General features: G+C 39.4%; 1 protein-coding gene across 2 annotated transcripts; it reads left to right on the plus strand.

The window, feature by feature from the left end:
• The first annotated feature begins 5,299 nt into the window (after positions 1 to 5,299).
• On the plus strand, positions 5,300 to 26,065 carry rnf24 (ring finger protein 24). Of its 2 annotated transcripts, none has more exons than XM_028401808.1 (6): positions 5,300 to 5,763; positions 14,931 to 15,080; positions 17,741 to 17,783; positions 18,296 to 18,337; positions 21,787 to 21,866; positions 22,976 to 26,065. In XM_028401808.1, the coding sequence occupies exons 2-6, from the start codon at positions 14,938 to 14,940 to the stop codon at positions 23,115 to 23,117; spliced, it is 450 nt and encodes a 149-aa protein (XP_028257609.1). In that variant the 5' UTR covers positions 5,300 to 5,763; positions 14,931 to 14,937; the 3' UTR covers positions 23,118 to 26,065. The 2 variants fall into 2 exon arrangements, with proteins under 2 accessions (XP_028257609.1, XP_028257601.1); XM_028401800.1 differs by lacking the exon at positions 5,300 to 5,763 and adding an exon at positions 13,285 to 13,492.
• The last annotated feature ends 253 nt before the right edge of the window (positions 26,066 to 26,318 follow it).

The raw sequence follows: 26,318 nt of genomic DNA on the forward strand, positions 1-26,318 counted from the left end.
GAGAAGAGAGAAGTTTTTTATCCTGATCAACACAATGTTTTTTGTTTTTCTCCATATGGACTCACAATATTTCACTTTATGTTGTGGACAGTTTAAAAGTAAAAGAAAGCAGTAAAAGAAGCCATACGTTGGATGTTTTCAGAAGGCAGGAACCAGACAAAGACAGGCACAAGGAGCGAGAGACATGATCCTAATTACATTGGTGTCCAGGCCCGGCTATGTCCCATCCGGTGGTCCTATAGTGAGGACTTGGATGGGAGGTGAGCGATAACCCTCTGACCTGACCTGTGCACATAAGGAGGTTATTTTAGTAAGTCCAGGAAGAGTATGAGTGGCCAACACCCAGAGGCACCCTTTGAATGACCTGCAGCTGTAAATACCTTTTACCAGTGGAGACAACACCCCACCCAGCAACAGAACGCTACATATCAGAAGGTATATTGGCCAAAACAGCTGGATGGTCTCGGCCTCTTAGTGGCAAAATAATAAGAACTTAATCAAAAATATTTGTCCATTGTTCTTGTTTTCAGTGTACATATACAGACATCTTTATTTATAGTCTCTGAAAGTACTCGAATCTAAAACATCTTTACAACATGATTAGTTAATAAATAAATAACGCCACAGTTGTCCGTTGCTTGCAGAAACATTCCTCCACACTTTGCTCCATGTGAGGTCAGTAAAGCCCAGTCTTGTTTCCAACTGGCTTGTGTTTGTCACTTGATATGCCTCCTCGTCACAGGCCACTCCGTTATGTGCTTCTTGGTGGGAGCACTGAGGGGTTATGTGACTGAAGACCTCTCTCCTTACAAAACATACACTGCAGCTGAACAACCTTGCTGACTCTAAATGTCACACAGACTGCAGGAGATGCATGCTCATGTACATGCAGGACGTCTTTTTAATTATCAGGCCAAGCTGATATAGGCTGGCAAACGGTGAACAAAGCAGTCTGTAACTAGAGCAGGAAAAGTTGAAAGATTGCTGACTGATGAGTTTATAATTCAGGGCTCATGTAACAAAAATCATACATTTGAAAAGACTCAATACTCTTACTGTTCTGACTGTGCAATCACATTCATTGATCATTAGCCTCTACTGAGTTTTAATAACAAATATTGGTTTAATTGTATACATCAACACATTTGACATCAACAGGCATTTGGCAGAAATGCACACTTTCTAAACAGCACAAATCTAACCAGTCTGTATACACATTAGTGCTGCCTAAAGTAGACTGATGCTGATGTGTTTTCTGGCAAAAGGTAGAAGGACCAATTAGTCCCTGACTTTCTGTTTTCCACAGTTGTCCAGTTAGGGCGAAAAGAAGAGAACATGGATTTTTAAAGAATGGAACATTTTCTTTTCTCTTTATGGGCTTACAAGTAATATTTTTTTAGTATGAAAAAAGCTGCAATTGTATTATTCCAGTAAGAATTCCTTTGGGTAATTTACTGCATCATGTAATTATCTTTTTGATTTTGATTTCTAGGTGAAAACATTTCTTATGCTGAAGAGGCAGTTGTTCCAAAAACCTATAGACACAAAACAGTGAGATTTGCTGTGCAGCGCTATGGCGCCTACCACAGGAGAGAAGCTGGAACACAATATGTCGAGGAAAGTGAGGAATCTGCTGTGATATACTATGAGCGTTCCCCAACTCGGGAGAGGTACACATCAAATACGGTGGATAAGATAGCTCCAATTTTCTTTCCTTCAGATAGGCTGTAGCTATTGTTTAGTGACTGGTCCAAGGGTTGCATGAATAGATGACAATTTAGAATTAGATCAGCAGGTGGAATTTACTGAAGTGGTGCTTAAAAATGTATCACACTCAGATGCTGTGTGATCCTGTAAATCCTTAGTAAGATTCCCCAGCAAAACCACGTGGCAACATCTTTACCATTTACAATATGTTACTGTAATTTAATCTACAATACTGCAAATACCACAGTTTTAATCTTAATCTTAATCTACAGTGGTATTGTAAACTATTACTGGTGCATTTTTTATATATGTGTATTTCACCCATTGAATGTGAAAAGCCAAGATTGCATGAGAGATTATCTTCAGCTTGATGCTTTCACCTGGTCTGATGTTAAGTCAAGTCCTTTGTAATTCACCAAATTCACCACTAGAGGGTAGCAAACCCACTAAAGTCCAATGTGTCCACATGAACACAGTCCAAACATGAAGGATCAGGGAACGTTTCATGTTGCACGTTGAATGTCTCTTTTTCCTTATCTTGTGCTCCATTGTAGCCCAGTCAGTCTGATAATGAAAGTATCTCCACAACTTTAACACACTGAACACAGTGAGGTATTAAGAGGTGTATTTGCTCATCCTAATGAAATTACATTTTAATTGCTATGTTGCTGTTGTTGCTAAACTTGCTCCTAAATTTAATATATGATTTGTATCTCATCCAAACAGACTGCACTTGATATGTTTTTAAAAATATAAAATAATGAAAATCAAATTAACCACATAAGAAAATAGGGAGGTGCTGCAATAAGTACAGATTTAAGTGTTTAGAGAATTTCAAAAAAATATTGCACTGATTGATTTTGCAGGCTTAAAGGCTGAGCAATAATGTGACTAGCATTATAAAACGAGAAAGATTTTGATTGACAGACTTGATGTGACGATTTAAAGCACTTAATGAGTGTGTCCATCACTTTTTGGGGTCCCCCAAAAAACTTTTCATTGTTTTTTATGTTTCCACTTTCTATTTACAGTGATTCTCATTGTTGTAAGTACTTTCTTTTTACATTCATAATATTATTGTATGTATTTTGTTAAGTTGCAGTACATTGACATGTCTGGTGAAGAGAAAAGCAGTTACTGCATCAGTCATGGATGCAGAACAAATGACTCACATTTGTTGCCATTCAGGATGTCTGTATACATAAAATGCTTGTGTTGCTGAGAACACATGTCTATATAGGCTGTATGAGCCAGACAAAGAGGTGAATCACACAGGCCAGTAGTGTATATGGACACAATGGTCATCAACAGACTGGAGAAAGTGTAATATGGTGATAATAAACCTCCTCTCTCCAATTCTTCTTAAATAATCCCTCCATTCAGCCAGTACCAAGCAGCAGCCTCCTCCCGACGTCCCATGGAAGGGAAGGAGGACCAGTGCCAGTCTTGTACCTAGTCTGCAATCCTTCAATGGGCCTTTGTGGATGCTGCCATCCTCCCCCCTCAGCCAACCCCCGGCAGCCCATTCAGAGGTGTCACATGGCACTCCCACTCTGCGCCCATCTCACAATGCAGCCCTGTCAGTTGCACCTCATTGACATGCGCTCATGGTGATGTGCATTGGGGAATGGTCGTGCTCTTCCATAGTTTCAAAGGAAATGAAGTGCCGGGCTGGGTGGCCAAAGTGTGGCTTCCTGGATACGGTGTTCATATTTCTTGAGGGGAAGTGCTCTGTGTGTGTGTGTGTGTGTGTGTGTGTGTGTGTGTGCGTGCACGTGCATGTGGGGAGCTGGCACTGTGTTGTCAACCTGCCAACATGTCAACCTCCCACGACATCACCTTTAACTTGATACTGTGATAAAATGAGTGATTAATGTAATAAAGGCTGATTACCAATATTCATTCATACAGGTACTGTGAAACCACTTGATACACTTGAAGTGTTTCAAATAGTGTGAAATGTTAATTTTCACATGCAGATTAGAAACTCCATACACATGCAAACCATATTTCTAAACAGTCTTTAAACATTAAACATTAGCAGCTACGTTTATTAATCAATAGTCCTTCCAGGAAAAGGCATGTTTATATGCTCAGTTTAAATTTAAACTAATGGGCAAATTTAATTTATGTAATAGCAAATCAGACATAATCTGATGGAGCTCTGCATGCAGAAAGGGTTATACGGCATATAACTTGGATGTTTGATTGGTTGTAAACTGCAATCATGACAAAGGCAATCTGATAGGGCCATTTTGTTTTGTATTGCACCATAGAGATTCTTTATTTTTATTTTCATTATTGTTCTCTGCACAGGCTAATATACACAGCCTAACATGTTTCGTACTAAATATATGTGTTGTTTTATTGTGCAGACAATATAACATGAAACATAACTGTTATCTAAAATGACTCAGTGATGTAAGTTTTGGATATCCCTGCTTCATATGACTCCTTTAGCATCACCTCTTTACGAAAACAGGCAAGATAAAGTTATCATGCTGACATCATCACTGAGGAAGATTACCAGAATACAGTTCACTACAGCAAACATGAATAAACAGTTATTACTGCTTTTACAAGAACAACTCTTATAAGTAAAGGTTCTGCTGAGAACCAGTGGTGGTTCTCTTTTCACGACACAGACCTCTCAAAAACAGGTGACACATCATTTCTTTCTGACAACAATTCAGCTATAAATATTGGTATAGACTTACCATTGCTTAGAATCATTAATCTGAAATATAAAAGCATAAATAAAAATATGTAATACAGCAATTATGTACATGAAGCCTGGCGTGCACATTAGAGTTAGCCACAGTAATTTTTGGTACCATTATTCTTTTTTGTAGTTTTTAAACATGTAGGCTATTATCTTTTGTCAGATTAAAGCCAGTCTGAGCTCCTGAGACTGACGTCTTTATACCTCATTTACCATAAAGGCATTCTGTGGACATGGGTTGGATATCCAATGTAAAGTGTATACTAATAATTGAAAATAAAATAAATGTTTGTCAAAACGTGTTTGTAAGCAAATTAAATGTGAACATAGTGTCTAGACATGATAAATAAATGTAATTCAACCAGTGCCAGCCCAAGGCATATGCAATATACGTGGTTGCTTAGGGCCCCCAAGAGCACCAAAAGTCCATGATAAAATATATATTTTAAAAAATAACATCGATTAATACAAACGAGATGATATGGTAATGATAGTGGGTATGTCACACACTCAGTGCAGCCTATAGGATGATGAAGCATCTGATGCTGAGGTGGTGGTATGAAATTTTGCTTAGGGCCCTATAAAGGCTTGGGCCGGCCCTGAATTCAACCATGTGCCAAAGAAAATTTTTCTTTGAATATAAGATTATTATGTTGACTTGTTTATTTAAAAAAATAAAGTATGTAGAGTTTGACTTTATTCAGGGAAATATGAATGCTTGTGGATGTCTGAAATGTTTCTGCTGTGTTCTTCTCTAAGATGCGATCGTTACGTGGAGTGAACCCTCACTGGTTCTAACTCCAACCCTTTCATTTTAAGGCTCCCCTGCAAACAGCAGCTACGTGACTGTGAGCAGCTTCTCCTCCCTGCCTCCCTCCCTCCCTCTCAGACCAGCATCACTCCCCCCCGAACACGCTGTCCTCAAAACCTCCACTGGCTTTCCCCGCATGGCTCTGTGCTGCTTGGCTGACTACAGAGGGGGAGCTGGGATCAACCTTACTGGTGGGAGTGGGCTAGCGAACAGTTCAGACTGCCAACCGCCAACTACAACTACGGCTTTTTAGGAGCTCCTGCCTCCGCATATTTACCCAGCACGGTTAGCTCCCTTGTTGTCCTTCTCGCCTCTCTGTATCCCTCACAGATCCAGCCGAGATTCCCGTCAGCCACATCCGTGACTGCCGTCACCATCGCAGGCCGGGGGCTGTGTGGTGAGGGCGCTGTGCAGCGGCGGTTTCAGGACAGGCTTCGCTTTCAGTTTGTTTCGTTTGTAAAGCCCTCTGACTGTGTGAAGAAACACAAGAGCGCATCTGCTCCCAGGAACAGGGGACTCGCAGGTGAGTGGATGTATTTAACCATTTTATCGTTAGCTGCTAGCTTAATGTTAACTGTTAACCTTCAGTGTTAACGAAGCTGGCATCCAGCATTGATGCTGTCATTTCGACTTTTAAACTAGCATGGTCTCCTGCCTGTCATTATGTGTTGTCATAAAAGGTTGTCAGAGGAACGTGTGGATGGTTTTGCTTTTGTTTATCACGTTGTAAAAAATCTTGTTTATTGTTTTAAAGCGCTTACGTTCAATAACAGTCATTTAAAAGCTCAAGTTAGCCGTCAGAGCTGCTAGCTAGCTAGCCTACGCCCATTTTTTTAAAATGACCCATAGCCACACCGACAATGGCTTAAACTCCACAGAGATCTGCCGTCTCCATGTGTTATGTAAGACATTACAGTTAATTCTCCTGACCAATGGTGAGCTGGGTCCCAGATGTCCCATCATTGTGACTAAATTTATTTTAATGTACAGTGACATGAATAGACAGAGGATGTGCAGTGTGGCTTACATCTAAACACACTCCACTATCAGCCACACAAGAGCGCGCATCCTTGTGAAAGCGCGTGGTGGTCAGTGTTTTCAGTCACAGCATTGTGTGGACTGAAACGTGCAATGTAGCGAGGCAGCTGCGTTATGTATTCGTCCTCGTTTTGTGTCCATCCATTTGTCTTTTGTAAAGAAAACAGCTATGTTGACTTAAAAAAATAAGCTTGTGCTAATGAGAGAAATCATGGATAATAGTTTCATGAGTTGGTAGAAAAGCTTGCTTGGTAAGAACTTGAATATATAGTCTTGACGTTACAGTCATTTAATGCAAATACAGGATCTGAAGAGGGTTTGTTCACTGGTTAGAGTCCTGTACTGAACTATGTGTTGGACCATGGCCTTTGCCAAAAGTTCAGATTTGTTGGAACTTTCAGTGCACTGACCTAAGAGCAAACCAATTGATGTCTCTGTACACATGACTGTACATTCTGTCTGGACCTAGGAAAGGAATACTAGTGTTATCACGATGTCCATAGACCTCCTGAAATGAATCAGTGAGCTGGGACTGTCTGTATGTGATAGACCAAACCTCTTCATTAAAAGTCAATGACTTTTGTTCCACTTTTTGTGCACTGACAGATGAGAGCAGTACACATGACTAGTCCTGACTTTTGACTGTGGTCAAGTGATCACACTTTATGTGTATCTAGAACATTATTACCTCTTAAGAATCAATGGAAAAATACTACACACCGTAATCTGTTTTTTAATCCCTCAAAGCCACACAGAAACCACAGATAGAACCTTCCCATGGCTGAATGCTGTCCAACAGATGTACAGTCCCTAATTCTTGATAGCATTGTTAAGGAGATCAAAGATAGTTCGCAACATGAGCATTAGCTCTCACTAATCATGAACTGGAGTGGTTAAACATTGCACAACACTAAGAAGTGCACAAACGTGAAGCTCATATTTCCTCCTGGAATAATTAATCGACCATCAAGCATCTGTGTAATAGACTATCTTGGAATTAAACTTTGCACCCAAAAAGCACAGAATAAGTGAATGTATGAATGTGTGAAAACACATTAATACAGAACACCAACACATCTACAGCTTTTTGGATAGTTTATGCTTCAATGAAGCACAAGGTCTTTTTCTTGTTGTCCTTCTACTAAATCTCTCAGGTAATAGTAAATGACTGAATTATTTCTGTTGGGCAGTATGGTGAAAGGCAGAGTAGCACTAAAGCAGTGCCTAAAATGGCATGTAGAACCTAAACCTAAATTCTTATAAGGGCAGGGGTCAAATGTATGCGTTCCTACAATTTAGTTTCCTGGGGATCATGTTGGTGTAACATGGGCTTCTGTAACACTAAGGTGCTTGTCTTCCTATGGGATCACTATGGGGTCTGTAGATACTCAGAAGAATGAGGATAATCTGTGTTTCTTTTAACACACTTCTGTGTTTAAAGGGATTATTTTGTGGCCATGACGCCAGACAGCTTGTGAACACACCCTTTGAGTTAGTGGCAGTATAGGAAATGTAATTTCTAACAGCATGTGTAATTCCAGTTGTGTAATTGCCCTGTTAACAAGGAAATGGTTATTGCTACATGTAGCCGCCGGAGTAGGAAAGTTACTGGTCTCTTGTGAGAAAAGATTAAATAGTAAAATTCCTATTAAGTGAGTGTGTGAGAAAAGCTTGTTTGTGGCTTTTTGCTGCTTTGCAGTTGTAGTCTATTGTGCAGTTGAGAATAATGTCCCTGGCAACATACTCTGTCCACCTAATACCAGTTCCCATAACTATACAGTTGACTTTAGAGCTTGCTTCTCCATTTCTTGCCTTTGCTCTTGAAAAGGTGAGTATGTCACCTTCTCAAGAGTTATCAGTAAGGGATGTCTAGCCACAGGTCTAAAGATTTTTCCTGTAAAATAAAGGTGTTGTTTGGATTGGTGATGTTAGGCTAAATTAACAGAACCATGTAGCTTTATTTGCCCTCAAATCAGCCACTTTGAGCAATTAAAGAAAATATTAAAAAAACGTTTTATGTTAAGATTTTAAATTTCCAGTATTTGCCAGTTATGTCTGTGTATATGATGAACTCATGAACAGAACACTAAACCTCTGTTTCCTGTAGGTCAGTAAGTAGCGGATAACTAAGAGCCGATATGACATGTACTGGGTTCAGGTTGTTTTGATGTTTCATCTCAACTTACTCGCCCTCACATGACTACAGGTTTTATTTATAGTGTCTGTGACCATGCTCTTTGCAGTGTCTGTTTCTGTAAAGTAGGTAGATGTGACAAGCCATTACACAGATTTAAGCTGGTTACTTTTTCAGATTATTTAAATGGGTTATTTATGAGTTTATTTCATTAAGGTAATTTACTACTATTGATTCTTAAAGTTTGCCTTTAGCCTAAGCAAAAAGCCCACAATAATCATTTAAAATAGAGCAGATGAGAAAGTAAAAGTTTGACAGTGAAACAGCAGGTGACATGGAGCACTGGAGGAGGAAGAAAACCCTCCAGAAAAATGTGGCACTGGATACAGCAAGACAAGAGTGCTAGAAAGCAGCTGTGTGTGTCAGTTCCCTCATGTTGATGACAGCTTGTGTTACTATCAGTGTCCACTGAGGAGTGATGAGAGCAAAAGAACAAATATATTGAATAGCACAGCAAACTTTTCTTTTTTTCTGTTTAGATGAGTATACTGATCTAAACAGGTGGCCTCATTGGCTTCACAACTGCAAGATTTCACTTTTCCTTATTCTATTCTTCATTTAATAGTGTTTAAATAAATAACTGCAGCCTTCTGCTTGGCTTCCAGTGTGATGCAGACAACTGGCATAAACAACTCGGTCTGCTTCGGTTAAATTTAAAGCATGTAATAGGCATTTTATCAGCAGTCAACATTAGTTTGACCCTGTCAGTTCCACTCAAATTTTCTGCCCCCACCCCACATCTCCATAACTGGAGTAATAGTTACAGCGACCTACTTATTGCAGAACTTGGGCCAACTATGAAATAACAAGCTTTTGTGATGCTTACTATTTGCTACCTTCATTCAAGAAAAGCAGAGGGTGCATAATTACACCCCCTACTTTCCTTTATGAAAACAGTACAAGCAACTTTAAACCGCATCCTCGTGACAACAAATAAAAAAAAACATGTTTAGATTGACAGTCAGTTATGCAAGTGACTGTCAATATGATATGTAATTTAGGTATCATATCATTGCACGCATGTGAGCTAACCACAGCCAGTACATTTTGAAGAGCCCCTCTCTCTGCCTCTGAGGCCCTGGTGTTTGCTGCTGCCCTTTGGCATATTAAGTTTCAGATGTGCAAATCTCATGGCCAGCCGAGGCTGCTAGTGGAAATTTCCGCTTCTTATTCAGACAGCATCTTGTGAATATGGGGTTACGGGCTGTTTAACAGAAACTGCTGCATGTAGCTGATGTTTGAGGGTACTTTAAAGAAAATGTGGTTTTTCATACGCTCATAATATTAAAAAAAAAGTATAACTACATTTACATGGTATAACGTAGATAAATTGGTATAGCACAGTGCTACTTCTAGCTGTAAGATATGGCAAAAGTATGAATTATAAAGTGTTTTGAGGTCATTACATTGGCTTAAGGAAATGTATACAAATGGTTAAAACACTATTGATTGGAGTTCAGGGGAAGATGATTGTTGGAAGAGTGGCATGCTCAATCTATTTGACGAAGCTCTACAGTCAGCACACTAATGAATAAGAGAAAGGAAGGGTTCTTTGCGGAGATGTTTAAGAATGATCTTACTCAATGTTTTTCTTCTAAAAACATCAAGCTTCCTAGTGTATTTGATATTGTTGGACTGTAACTTGCTGAATTATATGATGCAGGTCAAACTTACACCCCCTTGTTACATAAAAAAGCCATGCGTCATTAGCTTACTGCTAAAGGCTTGGTGTAATGGTCAAACTGTTACAGTCACCTGAGGGGAAAAAGTGCAACACTGGGGCATTGTCTTCGCTTCAGTTAGGGAGTGATGCTGTCCTCACAACAACCCAGAGAGTGTTTTGTTCTTTTACAGTTTCATATAAGGTCACATTCAGTGGAAACCCAAGTTTGCAGCTGACTGTTTCTCAGTGTCAGGTGAGAATTATTAGGATTCACACAGCTACAAATTTCATCCATCTATTTTTAGGTGGGATTTTTGGGTTTGAAAAGAGGGGAGAAAGGGGATTCTTTAAAAAACGAAATTCAGTGGACAGACTTCATAAATAAAATATTATTTTCTTTTCTTTTGTGTTTGTTGTTTATCTGTTTTGACATTTTTGTCCTGCTCTCATACTTCAGGAAATGGTGTACAATAAATGCAAAGAGTCAGTGATTTTAGCCACTGGTGTGCATTTCTAAGAATGTGATGTGCAGGACATGCTGTTGTTGCTAGTTATGTAATAGGGTGAGGGTGAGGTGGAAGAAAGAAAGGGTGGGATGAGAAGAGTAGATGCAATTCACATCTGCGAGTGACTTCACATGCGGAGCTCAAACACATACACACATGATTACAACACATTTTGTTGTGTCCCTCCAGGTGCCGTAGTTTTTAGTTAAGTGCCCCATGAATGCCGCAAACGTCTCTTCTGTTTTGATTTATTAGATATATATTTGCAGAGAAAAACATTCCCTTCTGTTGCTGCCATTTTCAGCTACTATAGTAAAGAATCTTGCCCACCATGACATGCAACATTGGTGATACATTCCCGAGGACTACAGTCGAGGACTACAGCCTTACATTACATCTTCCTGGTGATGACAGCCTGTGTATACTGCAGTGATTCCCGTTGGGTGCTGATGGGGAGGTGGGCCCCCCACCTAATATAATGGTAGGGGAAACCCTGTACTGTACATTGCTACTTCCATTGTTAGACATTGTACACAGCTCTAAGTGTTGCTTCATTCACATTTTTGCACAGTAAGGCATGAAAGGTTTTGTCCTGAGCGTGCTCATCATTTTCAAAGAGGGCAAAAAGATATTTTTAAATGCACAGGAAGCTGTTTAGTGGTAGCGTCCAGAAGGGAGTGTGCTTAGCCCAGACTATGGTGTGGTCACAGTTAATTACGTACACTTTTGAAGACCTAACACTGTTCTTTTAAGAGTTCTACCTTTTTTTGTTGTTTTGATGGTTGTGATGGAGCGAATTGCCTTACTGTTTTTTCACAAGAATTTTGATATGGTGATTGCATAAGTCATGATTGACATCAAATCACATGATTTCCACTTTTTTCGTCCAATAAGTCATTAGTTATAGGCACAGGCTTTTCTCACTCCTTCACATTTGATTTAAAATTGTGTATTTAATGTTTTAGAAACAGTACTAACTAGAAAAGGGCATTTCCTGAAGAAAATGCAAGTTTGATTGCTACAGCTGAAGCATTGCTTTGAACGCTGATGTGAAGGATTGCTCTGAATTGCTGGAGAATCAGAGCAATTCAGAGCTTTGTATGCCTCTGTGTGTCAGCCTGTCACCATGGTAACAGCAGAGGAGACCTCAAATACCACTCCAACTTTGAGAGCCTGGCGTGCGGAAACGATTCGGAATTAGAAAATCCTGAATACAGGTTTGATAGAGTATTATCTAATGAGCATTTCAAGACTAAAATGGAGTCTGTAGCTTGAAATTTGTAGGAGGAGATACATTTGGCAGATGACACCGAAATTGCTTAATATTTGAAAAACTTATTTTTTTGAAAAACACTTGAAGTTGACCCAGAATGTCATTTTTACAGTTGAATGGCGGAAATCGGCCAATGTATGCTGAAGTTACGCTGCGCCAAAAGAATAAAAAAGAAGAAGAAAGAGGGTGAATAACAACAGTTTGATTGCCTAGCAACGGCAATTAATCTAATGAGTCACATTGCTCAATATTGTAATCTCAGTCCTTTCTAGTGAATGTGGTATTTTTTTTTAGCTGTGGCAGTTAAGCCACTCACATTGGCTCATTTTAGGCTATAATAGACTCCTGTGTTTGATGATGTGACACCCCCAAAAACATTTTTGAGGTATGGGGGTTGTTGACTGCAAAGGGGTTAGATTTCTAGATCAGTTGATATACCTAAGATCCACTCTGTCAGCGAATCTTGATACTGTAGGGGTGTTGCATAAAGTGAACGACAGAGCCTCATGGTGTGGATCAGAACAGTTTTTACTCCCTAATGGATTTCTAATGACATATTCTGATGTCCATAACTCCTGTACCTTGATTGGCCCACATGCCATTCCTCTATCTCAATTTGAGGTTTGTGGCAACCATTTATTTGTCAAAATAATCTTGAGGTGTTTATTGTCAATACAATTATTTTACCACTCCTGACTGAGTGGGAGCTTTCTTGATCTCAAAACGTCTGGTTCTACTGCTTCTGCTACAATAGCCAATGAGGACAAGCAGACCAGGCAGCATCACCAACCAGATACTGCAAGCTTTTACAATTTACACATGGTGGCAACCAAAGCATGTATGCCATCTTCTCAGCCAGGATTTCACCATTTATTTATTTTTTATTCATTGCAAACCAGAGCATTCACGTGATGTTGATGGTCGTCACATTTGACGAATTGGTAACAGCTCACATGTGTTGAGTCAACTTGTGAAAACATTACAACTAACAGCAGTTGTGTGGCTTCACAATCTGACTATGTTGTTAAAATTGGTTGGAATCGATAGACATTAATAAACAACACCACCCAAACGGTGGTTTTATTATATTTAAGTGGTAGAAGAAATTAGGCTGTGTATTATATCTACATATCTATAGATATATTATATATATATTATTTGCACTGACTGTATATTGAGTGACAGTTTGATGCATCTATTTATTAAAGTTTCTAAAATCCTAGCAAAGACTCATTCTAACCACCTAGTTATTCAAGACCACTGTTCTCTTGCTGGCATGCATAGGACTCAGATTTCTCCAGACGTGTTTGTGTGCAAGGAAAGCATGTTGCTCTGAAAGATGTTTGTGTGTTCAAATAAGCAGGGGGAGGTTGTTGCAGCCGTGGTAAGAGAGGGAAAGAGAGAAAGAGAGTCGGAGAGTGGAGAGGGGCTTGGTTTGAGAGCCATAATTCAAGGAAGTTAAAAGGAGGCAACCCACTGACAAAGCTCAGCTCAAGGACAAATCATGTCAATTTTTAGAGGGCTGTGCTCCAGATCTATACAAACCTCTCTGCTCCTTATCATGAAGGCACCGCTTGGGTAGGTTTATGTTGTGTATATGGATCTGTTTGTATGTGTGCCACAGGTAAAATTAGATATAACAGTAGTAGTTATAGCTTGTGGGTTTACTGCTGTCCTGTCTGGAGCACACTAGCTCCATTGTCTGAGCGTTTGTCTCATCAAAAGATTTAACTTAACCGCCCGATGCTGTCCCCTCCTCACTGGACTCAGTTTGCACCTGACAACTCTGGAGTTTTGCTCGTGCTCAGTCTGGGATATTTTGGGGACATTTGCCCTCATGTATTTTCCTCTACTTCACATCAGAAGTTAGATGTTCTCTGTCGCGTCTGTCGTTTGCTTATAAAATAAAACTTGGCATTGCATGGCTAAACTAGACTCAACTGAAATTGTAAACTCATTTGTTGCTCTCTGTCACCCTGCGGAATATCATCCTTGTTTAAAACTAGGCAGAGGTGAGTGTATCTTAAACTGCAACCCTCTGTATGGGTGAGAGGTGACTCCAGATTGAGCACTTCCATACCACTATAGCAGCCTCTAATAATAGCGGTATCTCTATAAGAAGATTCATAGAGGCTGCTAATAGAGAGCATTTAATAGAGAGCAAATTTTTGGGTGGGAGGTTTATGGTGATCCTGAGAGGTGGGTGGTGCCTCGGCAAAACCTATAAAACTTTCCACTAGAAGAGTGTAGAGGAATGAAGCTGTATGGGAGGGGAGGGGCACATTACAGGGTTTCAGTTGAGAAGTTATTCCTGTCCTCCCTCCTCCTCCTCTTCCTTGTCCTCTCTGGGTCCGTGTAGGCATGTCTAGTCTTGTCCATTTGACATATTGAGTAAGAGTACATGACCAATAGATCCTTGTCATTGCACCGTGGCTTTTATAAACCTGTTTTTTCAAGTACTTTCCCTCTTTGGTGGAAAAAAAAAGTGTTTTCAGTGTTTTATATATAACAGAGAACACATATACAGCTGTATATTTTGGTAGTAACTAATCTCTAGTAGTGTGTTATCCATATAGAAGTTAAGGGAGAATTAATACATAAAGGTACCAGTTGTTTTCCCCTAAATGCCACATTTAGGGGTGGAGGGTTTTGCAGTGTGTTAAATCAGTTGTGCACAAATTGCTGTAGGCCATTTATTGGGAGCTGGAGGTGAGATAAAGGGATAACATGAACTGTTGAGTTATTATTTTTAAACCATCTGATGTTTAGATGTTGAATGAGAATGAAAAATGAAAATGAAAGTGCATTACACTTCGATGCTGCTATGTTTTTTTTCTCGTTGCACAAGCATGGTTAAGAGTTCCTGTAATGCTGACTCTTAGCAATGAAGAGAAAGTGGAACTCAATAATGTTTACTTCCAGTTTTCCTTTGAGTCATTTAATGTTGCTGCTAATATTGGTCAAAGGTTTTCATAAGGACTTACATAATATGTTATATGTCCCTCTCTCCATCCAGAATATCCATGAGCTCCGATTTCCCATACTACAGTTTCAGGATGCCAAATATAGGGTTCCAGAACCTTCCCCTTAATATCTACATTGTGGTGTTTGGGACAGCCATCTTTGTCTTTATCCTCAGCCTCCTGTTCTGCTGCTACTTAATAAGGTAAGAGCCACCTGCCCTTTAGTTTTGGATTAGAATAATTTTACATTGTGCATGATGATGCTTTGCCATGTATGTAGATTTGTAGCAAAAAGTGTCATACAGGGTTTTCTTCAGCTTGGGTACAACAAACAATCAACTGCACATATCAAATTTACAAAATCCAGAATGGCAACATAAATATTTTTTTCTCTTTAAAGTAACACATCTTTAGGCTGGCAAGCTTCACATGTTAAGGCCACACACACCTCCACAGATTAAAACACCATACCCTGAATGGCACTTTTCACAACTGGTGGCCTTTAGGTGGGTTTTGCTTTGCCAGAAGTTTTTTCTCAAATGGGCGAAAATGTTTCAACAGCACAGTTTAGAGAAGGTATCACTGATATACAATTGGTGACATAATTATTTGAATAGATAGGGAGAAACAGTATGCTGAGATCCAAAGTTGCTTGTCTACATTATGATCATGGCACTTGGCATCAAAGAAGTCAGTACATTTTAATGGCCTTTCCGTCCTATGTGCCTGTGTGTACATGCAGATAGATTTAAATCTATTGCTGGTAACTATTCATAGTCATCTTGTTAAAGCTCCTCTTGTGCTCTGAGTCTTGAGTCTACTCCATTAATTATTTCTCATAAAGAAAAAAGGACATGAACTAAGTACAATACATGGTTACTTGTTATTCACTTGCCCCTCTTTATCCTCTTCTGCCCCACTGGTCTAATGAAATTGACCTGGTTGCTGTTGCTGCAGGGTTTTTACTCCTGGCAGCAGCACAGCCTTACAGAAATAACGACCAGTACTTTTATCTAAGACAGTGAGAAGCAGCAGTTCCCCCCCCAAAAAAATTCTCCCTCCGCCATCCTGTCATATCCTATCTTGCAGGGCCAATGGTAAGTAGATTACCTACTCCTGTGTTCCTACAAATCATCATCTAAATGTGAAGAGACACTTTGATGCAGTACCATGATTCAGTATCCAAAATCAAGGTTTCCAGGCTTAGTTACTAAAGACAAAAGAGCAATTTTGCTCGGTAAAAAAGGCTTCTAAAGATGCAGTCTCCCATAACACTATCCCCAAACGAGTTAAAGTATATGCACCTTCACATGTGAATAATATACTGTTCAATGTTTCCCTCCTGAAATGTTATATTCTTATTATGTTGGTGTTGTATGCAAAATAGGAAGTTGCATGACAGCTGCCCTTAAAGCAAAGTTATGCCTCAAGAGGTTAAAACTATTGGTTGCTTTTGTTTTCAATGACAAGGGAATGACATTACATGTTAGAGATGAAATGTGACATTCCACCAGTGTCAAACATGAACACATATGTTGACACAAGGCAGGCGCTCACAGAAACTGCCTCTGACACTGAGTCTCCAGTCCACACACATGTTTGAAATGTACAGTACCAACACAGACTGTTGGTGTTAGGTATTATGTAAAGAAAAGTTAAAGGAGCGTTTGAGTACTATAATAATATTAAGGTCATGCATGTACAATGTGAAACAAAGAGAGCAGATAACTATCTATGAGGTGGTTGTCACTGCAGTTTAAAATATTCATTAAGTGGACATGAATGTTCAACATTTTCAACTCTTAATGATACTGACTGCAGTGAAATTCTGCTAATTATAGATTCAAAGGGAATGGTCACATGTTACTCTCTTTATTCACATTTACATTGTACTTAAGGACCATTGAGCAACCAATGACCCACTCACCATTGTCCTTGTCCTCTACCCTTGGGAGTCCCTGCACCTTTACCTGCTGACCTCTTTCAAAATGTCAGTTTCTCTCCTAGACTGTGCTGCTTGTTTTACAGATCCCTCTCACTCTGCTGCGAGAGGTTAAGGTTACTTGTAATGGAGGTAAATCTTACAAACCTATGAATTTATCTATCTTTGCTGCTCCTTTGTTCTTTGTTTCTACATATTTTACTCTCTCTCTTTCAGTACCTCTTCTTACCCATTGTTCTTTCTGTTCTCTGACTTCACTGAGATTTCTTTGCAACCTTGGTTGTAATTGTTGGTACTCTCCTTTTAACTTTGAGTTTTGCAAGCCTTTTTTAGAGTACCTCAACAACTGCAGTAAGGCTCTTAATGTCTGATCCACTGCATTTTGGTTGATGTTGTGACTTGATATTTTGTACGTTCAGTGTTTGTTTTGCCTTTTAAAGAATGATAGCTATGTTAATATGTAACTTGGCTTAGTCTTGCTTTGAAATGAATTTTTAACAAAACTGGTTTTGGAGCCTCTACTTGTATGCTACTCCTCTGTAATTTGTTAATTCGGTTAATATTGATTCTGTCAACTGTCTCTTTGGTAAGACATTTGCCAGAGGCAGGACTCATGTAGAACACACAACCTTCACATTATTTCTTGAATGTTCGTCTTTTGTTCCGCATCTCTATGTGAGATACATACTTTATAAAATCTAAACCTGCTCTGTGTGAAATTATTATGTCATATGGATTGAAAACTGTTGTAGCAGTTGTAGCATTTTTGTGCCTCATTAATTCACTAAAATAACTTGGTATTGTTATGTTTAGTCACTTTTGTATGTTTCCAGGATGTATTGATAGTTTATCTGCCATATAGTCTAATAGAAAAAGCCCACCTGCTAATGGAAAAGATGTTTTGTCTCTATGTCTCCCCAGGTTACGGCACCAGGCACACAAAGAGCTATATGCTTACAAACAAGTAAGTACACACACAGAGTTTTAAGGTTGAGCATGTCAGCAGATGTAGGATACAGCCTGCAAAGCTTCTAAGAGAAAGTGATGAACAGAATAAACATGTCTGTTATGTTCTTCAATTATGTAATACCAGCAAGCTAAAACATGGCAAAATGTCAAAGTATTAGGCATGGGCATACACACACACTCACACTGACATGGCACTTACCACACAACATACATAGTCTCTGTAACATCTGCGGTTTATGTCCTTATGTATGTTCCTACCTGCTGGTTAAAAACATTGATGTGTCCAACTCCTCAGTGAGTTACATAAGACCATCAAGCGGCTGCGGCACATGTGTTTTCTGTAAACCAGCAGCCATTCTACAGAACATCTTATCCATGCTTTTTCCATCATGAATTCTTCCTTACATCCATTTATGTTTGAGGATTAGATGTGTTTCCTTAGGGTGTTGTTTGCATTACAGTGTGAACCTGACTAATCTTTCCTTATGTTTTTATTATGCCTTTCAGGTTATTCAGAAGGAAAAAGTAAAGGAGTTAAATTTGCATGAGGTAAGCACTTAGTTGCTTTGTTCATCTATTGTCAGTTGATTGTACTAAAACTCTCCAGACCCATCTTACTGTGCAGAATATTCTGTTGTTTACTAAATCCTTACAAGTGAACACTGTACTGTAATACCAGCCCAAAACCGCCACATATTCTATCAATAGTTTAGACACAAGTGCCGTTGTCCCTTCGTTGTACAAAAATAATATACAGGAACTTCAAAAATAATCCAAAAAGGAGCAATTTATGTATCATCATCAACAGAAGCATGGTTTCCAAATGGTCACATAAGGAGTGTATGTGTCTGGACATATTGGGATGTACAGTGGGAATTTTTGTTTTGGTTTGGTAACATAAATTACGTACATATTGTTGAGGATCTGACCACCAGTATTTTTGCCTACAGGTCAGCTTAGCTGGACTACCAACTGCTTGTGAATGATTATCAATCACTTTGCAGTTGGGAAATATTATTCCCCCGTCAAGTGCGCTGTCCCTTTAACACTGCAGTGCAAATGAAATGTCAACAATAGCATCTTCATGTGTGCTTTGGCACTGGGCTGAACACAGTTTCTGGTTAGAAGTGCTGGAATTTCCCTGTGTCCCATCAGGCTTCAGGCATTTATTGTTTATGTTATTAGAAACTGAGAGAAGGCATCAGAAAGTGTCATGTAACAAAGTCTATGACAGAGTGACCAAGCTGTGTTTGTTTTAGGACAATAATACAGGCGTGCACAAACACACACACATACACTTCTGGGCGATGACCCAGTTTTTAAGGTCTCCCACACCAAAGGATCACCCTGGAGACATGTGTGTAGCCTGAATAGCATGAATTCATACATTTTAACAGAATGCATATGAGTGCTTCTGTATTAGGTATCACTATGTGAGTCAACTCATGTTAAGTTAAAGTGACGTGTAATGTGACCTGCTCTCCTAGATTAGTACTCTTTTTTTAGTGTGGTTATGACCCATGTCTCTAATTAACTGCACTGTATGTTGCAGGGAAAAATAAATACTGTAGATGTCTCATGTAAAGTGTTTATGTCAGACACTGTACCATGATAGCAGCAATGCTGTGTGTCACTAATCCTATGATAAACATCAGAATGAATCACTGATGTTTTTTAAAGTATAAATTGAAGTGTCAGATTTGTTTGCTGGTTTTTGAGGTAGCTCTTTAAATAGGCCTGGTTCCTCTGAGGATTTCTGTCTGGGTGCGATTCCTGAATGACTCAGTAATGTTCCGATCAAGCCTCTGTAGGGAATGCTTGTGTTTAATTGCTCCAGATTGTTGTTTAAGTCGCTGGTAATATGTTTTGGATTGTTGCTATGCTGCAGGATTATTAGACTTCTAATTAGACTCCCCTCTGATGGCATTGCATGAGGGATAGACAATCTAAGCGTTTTGCAGTGGGATGTTTTCCTTGTGTTTTGAAACAGAGAGCTGTACTGAACTTAATAGACCAAAGTTATGTTTTACTGTGTATATTTGATCAAAGCAATCATATCAGCCATTGTGAAGTTAAGTGTAATCTGCTATTTTCACTTTGATAATGTAACTGGTTCCATGTTGACCATGTTTTGGTTTAGATAAGCCTGCTACAGCCATAATATTATTAAAAATTGGCAAGCTAATACCTTCTGTGAATATTTAGGCGTTGCTCTGTCAAACGTTTATTGCAGAGAGATATACTGTGTTACACTGAAAGAATACATGCACTACATCATCCAAAGTTGTTATCTTTCTGTCACTAGTAACCATTAATAATTCTGAATTCTGAAAAGTCCTGCAGAGTGCTATTGCAGGTATGGTTAGTGCTTTAAATAGTGATCACAAATTAGTGATAAAAAAAGTGTTTGTCATCCATCATTATAAGTAAATATCTTACAGACTGTGGGTGGGAATGGTATGTAGTGCAACCTGTGTCCAATCACTAAAGAGGAAGGGAGTGTGACATGCCTTTCTTAAATGATACCAGTTCTTTTGAGGATTATTATTATCCTTGGACATTATTTGTTTCACAAGCTCTTCTCCTAAATTGAGCTTTTTTTATTGACATTCATAAGTAATTCTTTTTCTGACTCCTGAAATCTACATGTCTTAAATAGACTAGATTAATACCCTTGTAATGCTCTTTTTCACAGGTCAAATCAATGATGTGTTTTTTTTCTTAAAGTTAAGTCCATGGCCAAGTTTACAGGATTAGTTTCTTCCAAATGTTGGCTGGCCAATTTTCACTGTGAGTGTGACACCACAGACAAGGCCCAGCAAAAAACAAGAACACTGATGTATTCACCACTAATAAAGAGAGAAAGGCAGACATCTTAACAGAGAATTATTCTGTGTCCCAGACTCCACAGGAGAGAAAGCTAAGAGCCCCCCTACTGTTCTTTTCAGCTGCAGTTGTCCATCCAGCACCCATAAAACTAAGTAAAAGAAAATCAGTGTGGCTGAAGGAGTAATAGTTGCACGTTCAGACAGCCAAATGGAGAGCACCAATTAAAAATGTTACCTCCTGGATGGATGAAGGTTTGTGACAGGAATACCAAGTGGACAAACAAGTGATGCATTTTAGAGGGTTTATGCCTGTTTATTACAATTAAAAATTTGTTTCCCTGTTATTTTTAATCATTAAGAAATTATGGAAAGAAAAGCTCTTAGAGTTAGCCGCTGTACTTGTGTAGCACTTGGTATTCATGCAGTGTACATGTGGACACAAAGGCGTGTTGGTTGTCCACTGTATGGATAAGTAGGATGACCTCCTGCACCACCATCCATGCAGGAAAGGAAAGAGTGCCCTGACAAGTATTCCCTGATTACAGAGCCTGCTGATGGTTAGGCGGACTGTGACAGAAAGATAACATGAAGCATCTCCAGTGATGTGCATGGCTTTTGTTTTAAAGAGGAGGCTGAGTTAGAAGTCAGAAATACCTCAGTTACTCTGAAAAAGAGACCTCAAACCAAAAGGTTTAGCTTTGGTTTCACTCTAGTTTTTCCTGTCTCAACATGCCCCCTGTTGTTCTTGCAAGATTTTGTGCTCTTCCAGTTAATGTTTCACTTTGAAAACGAAAGCTAAAAAAAACATTTCAACACCTTCACACTGCTGACGTTTGTCTGAGGCACGGAGGAAAAAGAAACGTTGCCTATAAAAGGCAGCTTCTGGCCAGTAACTCAGCAAATCCCCAGAGTGAGTTAAGTCAACTTATATAACACCACATAGTATAGTAGGTCATTTACTGCTCATTTTGACTGTTTTTTTAGTGTTGCAGCTGTTGTGTTTTTTATGTTTACTTGACCTTCTGCTGTTTGGATAGTTTGTTCCCAATCTGCCAACAAAAGGCTCAGATTAAGAAACTATACAAAACACAGCAGAGCGATCAATAAAATCAAAGATGTTGTTTTGCTTCCCACGCAAAGTATCTGTCTAACTCCACTTCTCTCTTTCAGATATGTGCAGTGTGCTTGGAGGAGTTCAAACAGAAAGATGAGTTGGGGATTTGTCCATGCAAACATGCCTTTCATAGAAAGTAAGTGTAAGGTTATGTTGACACAAACACAAGTACACACACAGCCAAGGACACATGGATCAGTACAAATTTCCTTAACAAAATAGACATTTCCATGTGTCCTTAGCTGCTCTTAGGCAGAATAATCCAACTTTAAAGTGAAGTCGCTACTCATCATTGCACAGGTTTGAAGACAGGAACTTATTATTTATTTTTGTACATTTGGCTGAAATGAGTATAAGTGGGGGGTGGGGGGGGGGGGGCTCCACAGGACATGATGGATTGCCTAAGCTAACTTTATCCCACACCTCCCCCCATGCCCTCCCATTTCTGCTGGGTTGTTTATATCAGCACGACACCTCCCTGGCCTACTTTTTCACCCTGTCACTGCGAGAGAGTAGCCATTCAAGTCATTATATAAACTGAATGTAGTGTGTGCGCGCACAAAACATGCTGTTTCTACACAGAAAACTTATTCAATAAGTTGTTTATTGCAAGATCAGCCTTTTTTACAGACGATGACAATAAAAAGGGGACAGTGCATATTGGTAAAAACAAAAGGATTCGTGACAAAGTATGTAAGGGTCTTTACTCTCTGGCTGTAAAAAGTTGAATCGCAGTGTGAGCAGCTTTCTCTGTGTCCTCACAAAGGCACAGTCTGGAAACACACACAGCTCAACACAGTTACTTTAATCAAACATGCAAAATGCAGCAAACTTTTTTTTATTTTTTTTTTTAGATACTGTATTAATCCCAGAGGGAAATTCTTTACGGCTGCTGCCAAGCAGTGTCATACAATGACTAGCAAGGCGCACCACAGGCTAGGGTGAAGTGTCTTGCCCAAGAACACACAACAGTGACTAGGGAAGAGTTGGGATCGAACCACCAACCTTCTGGTTACTAGACAACCCTGCTATACCACTGCGCTCTTTCACTTGTTTACAGTATATTTTACCTCTACGCACATTTCCTTATGAATATCCACAATGTAGGCAAAGGGACATGTTTGTAGTACTGGAGGTTTCTGGCACCTCTTTAAACTCTGAGAAGTATTGAGCAGTGATATTTTAGATATTTTATCACTCCAGTCATATACTGTATCTCTGTCTCCCTTTGTTTCTTCCTCCTAGGTGCCTAATTAAGTGGTTGGAGGTGAGAAAAGTGTGCCCGCTGTGCAACATGCCCGTCTTGGAGCTTGCTCAGCAGGCCAGCAGCACGGATGCATCTGTGCCAGTACAGCAGCCTTTGCCCGGCATCGAGAACCTAGTGTAGCAGACAGAATCATCTTCTCTCTCTCACAGTAAACTACACACACAAAAACACATCCTCAACACCTGTACAGGTACACTTTGGTATGAGTCTGTGGATAGACTGGAGAAACTGAGTCATTGTGCAGAGTTTTGAGTCTGCAGCCATCGTCACCTCTTCACAGAAGGATTTCCTGGTTTCAGCTCTGACTGATCATCAACTGTTTGCATATTGTTTTGCTTTTCACGGACAATGAAGAATTGATCTTGAAGAAGTTTCCTTCTTGAGTGAGAGAACTTTTTTCACAACCAAAGCACTTGTCTGGGGACACCAGCGAAAGACCAGGAGGAAAAAAAAAATACAAAAGCCAAGAACTACAGTACACTAAAATATCATTTTTGTTAACAAGCACTTTATCAGAAGTCAAACCTTAATTGCTTGTGGATCTTGATCCCAAGGTCATGTTTTATATTTTAACTTTTATTTCTGTGTACAGTACAAAGCAATGTGGGTTTTTATTTTGAATTGGAAAAACTTAAAAAAAAAAGAAACAACAAAATATCTTTCATATCTCAAAGGGAATTTTGTCAGGAAATTTGGACAACAGTTTAGATTGCACACACACACACAATATTAGACCTCGCGACTTTTTGTGTCTGACTAAATGTGAAAGGTTTGAATGTTTAAACTTCAGACAAAAAAACACTGATTACAGAAACCCTGTAGAAATTGTTCCATCATGTCCTGTTTGTCATCAGTGTCACTGTCAACAAATTGGACATTACTGGATAACACTTCCTTCATGCATCTAACACTAACACTTAACCAGGGTTGGTGTCTAAAACCTGATACTGTACAGCCGTTTTACAGAACAAACAGCAATGATGAGGCAAAACTCCGCTGCTGCATCATTTTATGATTGAAGCTGAGCTGTGTGAATGTTCCAGAGGCTTCCTTCAGGTTAACTGTTTTCCTAAACTAGCATCACATATCCTGCAGAAAATAAAGAGGTAGAAGAGATCTGAACATGTGCTGCACCCACACCTGCAGATATTTCTGATTCTACCCACGAAGAGTATTTCTATTTATTTATTATTTATTATCATTTCTTGGTACAGCTGCACAGGATGAGTTGGTGTATTGGCACCTGCATCACACGTACTGCCCTCAGCATATCATCAGCATATCTTTTGGTTCACACATGCAGCCTCTCTCAGCCGGCTGCCCTAGAGTCAGCAGGTTGTAATGAAACAGCATTTTCTTTCATACACACACACACATACAGGGAAGTGGAGCTTTTTGGCTGCCGTGTTCTGGTGCTTTCGCCCCTCTCTCTCTCTCTTGTCTGTCTCTCTTTCTGTATGGTACAGGGTGCTTTTGTTTGGTGCCACACATATGTTAACTCTGAGCCCGGCCTTTCTATCCTCACTTGTTAGCCTTGTTAAGGGAGTTTGCAGTGGAGAAATGAGCTGTCAAAAAGTTGTTTTCACAGTGATAGACTGTTAAAATGGTCTTTTAACTGTGCTGTTTATTGTCAGAAAATCATCATACAAAGTCTTTAAAGGCACGATCTGTCAGTGTTTGTGTAACTACTCTTCCTGCCATCATGGAGAGCCAAATTTCTTTAAATTTCTTTAAATTCTTTAAATGTGAGTAACATTTCAGAACACTGAAAAGTGAACAAGCAACTGCATAAGTTGATTTGTGAAGAACGATAACAAAATTCCATCAGTAACTCAGTTTTCTATTGGCTTTAAACGAAATTCGGTTTGTGCCTTCATCAGCTTTCAGTCAGATTTTACCTCTCAGCACTGTGCGGGGCTGAGCGGCACACATCTCATCACATGTCACTATGCCTTTCACCTTCTGCAGCTGAAAGGCATTGTTACTGTGTGGCGTGAATGTTTCTGTTGAATGTCTGCCCACACACCACTGTGACAACCTTTGTGGTGGTGAGGTCAGAATAATGCAGCGAGGTGAAAATGTCAGCTGCTGGATGAGAATAAAAGCAGGTTGGTTATCCCCCCCAGTGAGGTTCAGGCCAATTAGATGAGTGCAACATTTAGTTGAGGAAGCTCAGATTCAAATAAACATATTGTCTATGTTAGCCTTATTCGAACAAAAAAACTGCCACAGTTTAAAACAACAACAAAACAAACAGACCAGAGCTGTGAGGAGGTTTGATGTGGAACATATTGAGCAGCAGAATGGCCTTCTTCACTTTGTTGTGTGGTCTACAGTATTTGGTACTTTCTCAGGCTGTGACTGTTGATGTATATTTCCCCTTCATGCTGTTGTTCCACAAAACTACCAGAGTGATGCTATAACACAAGTCTTAAAGCTTTGTTCCTGCTAACAGATTTGTCTTTGAATGTAAGGTTCATGAGAGAAAGAAAAGATTAGGAGATGTAATGTGAAAGCATGCTATTTTGCATACTCAAGTTGCCACTAATATCACCATTGTTAAGCATATTTAGACGATAGTGTATTTATACATGAGGTGCACATGAAATGCTCCTTCATATAAAGTAAATGGCAGCTGACACTTCCTGCCATTTTGTCATCTTAAGTGTTGTGTTTGATTGTAAACACTTTTGTAGCCTTTCCACCGGAACTGACCCCATATTTCCTTCCCGTATGCCGTCCTTAATCCTACAAAGAGACAAAAGTGCCAACGCTAGATGAAATGTTCTGAATCGGAGAAGGTTCTGCATTTTGAATGGAAACTGAGCCCATCATGAATGAAGTAATAAACAGCTTCCCACCACTGAAATCACCACTGACGTCAGTGTTGCTTCTGAGTTAACTCTGTTATAAATAGAAGCAGTCAGATTAAATATGGCTGTCAGGTTTCGCATCAAAAATTTAGTCTACAAAGTCTTTCAACAACGGGCTGTAGAAAGATGTGTATATGGCAGATGGTGTTCTGAAAGACAAAGATAAAAAATAAATTAGAATATTAGTAAAGTTTAGTACACTCTCATTATATCTCCATGATTTGTAATCTCTATCACTGCCTCCCTGAAGTGTTATTTATTCCTCTATAGCTCCCTGTCTTTTCCAAACAAACCCCATACCTGAGCATACCCTCTGCCACACACACACACACACACACACACTTTTTGTTAACACTGATTATGTTTGTGGTCTCCCACAGACATTGTAAAACTAAGAATTCTGCAGCAGAATATTTTTGGAGACAATTGCTATACAGTATTTGTAAGC

Source organism: Parambassis ranga, chromosome 1 (assembly GCF_900634625.1).
Source record: "Parambassis ranga chromosome 1, fParRan2.1, whole genome shotgun sequence".
NCBI classification, from domain to species: domain Eukaryota; kingdom Metazoa; phylum Chordata; class Actinopteri; family Ambassidae; genus Parambassis; species Parambassis ranga.

Bases quoted from the DNA above. Each gene is read 5' to 3' on its own strand.
- rnf24 (XM_028401800.1), top strand. From the start codon at position 13,419: ATGTCAATTTTTAGAGGGCTGTGCTCCAGATCTATACAAACCTCTCTG. The intron at 17,784-18,295 runs GTAAGTACACAC...TATGCCTTTCAG, and splicing joins AGCTATATGCTTACAAACAA to GTTATTCAGAAGGAAAAAGT. The intron at 21,867-22,975 runs GTAAGTGTAAGG...TCTTCCTCCTAG, and splicing joins AAACATGCCTTTCATAGAAA to GTGCCTAATTAAGTGGTTGG.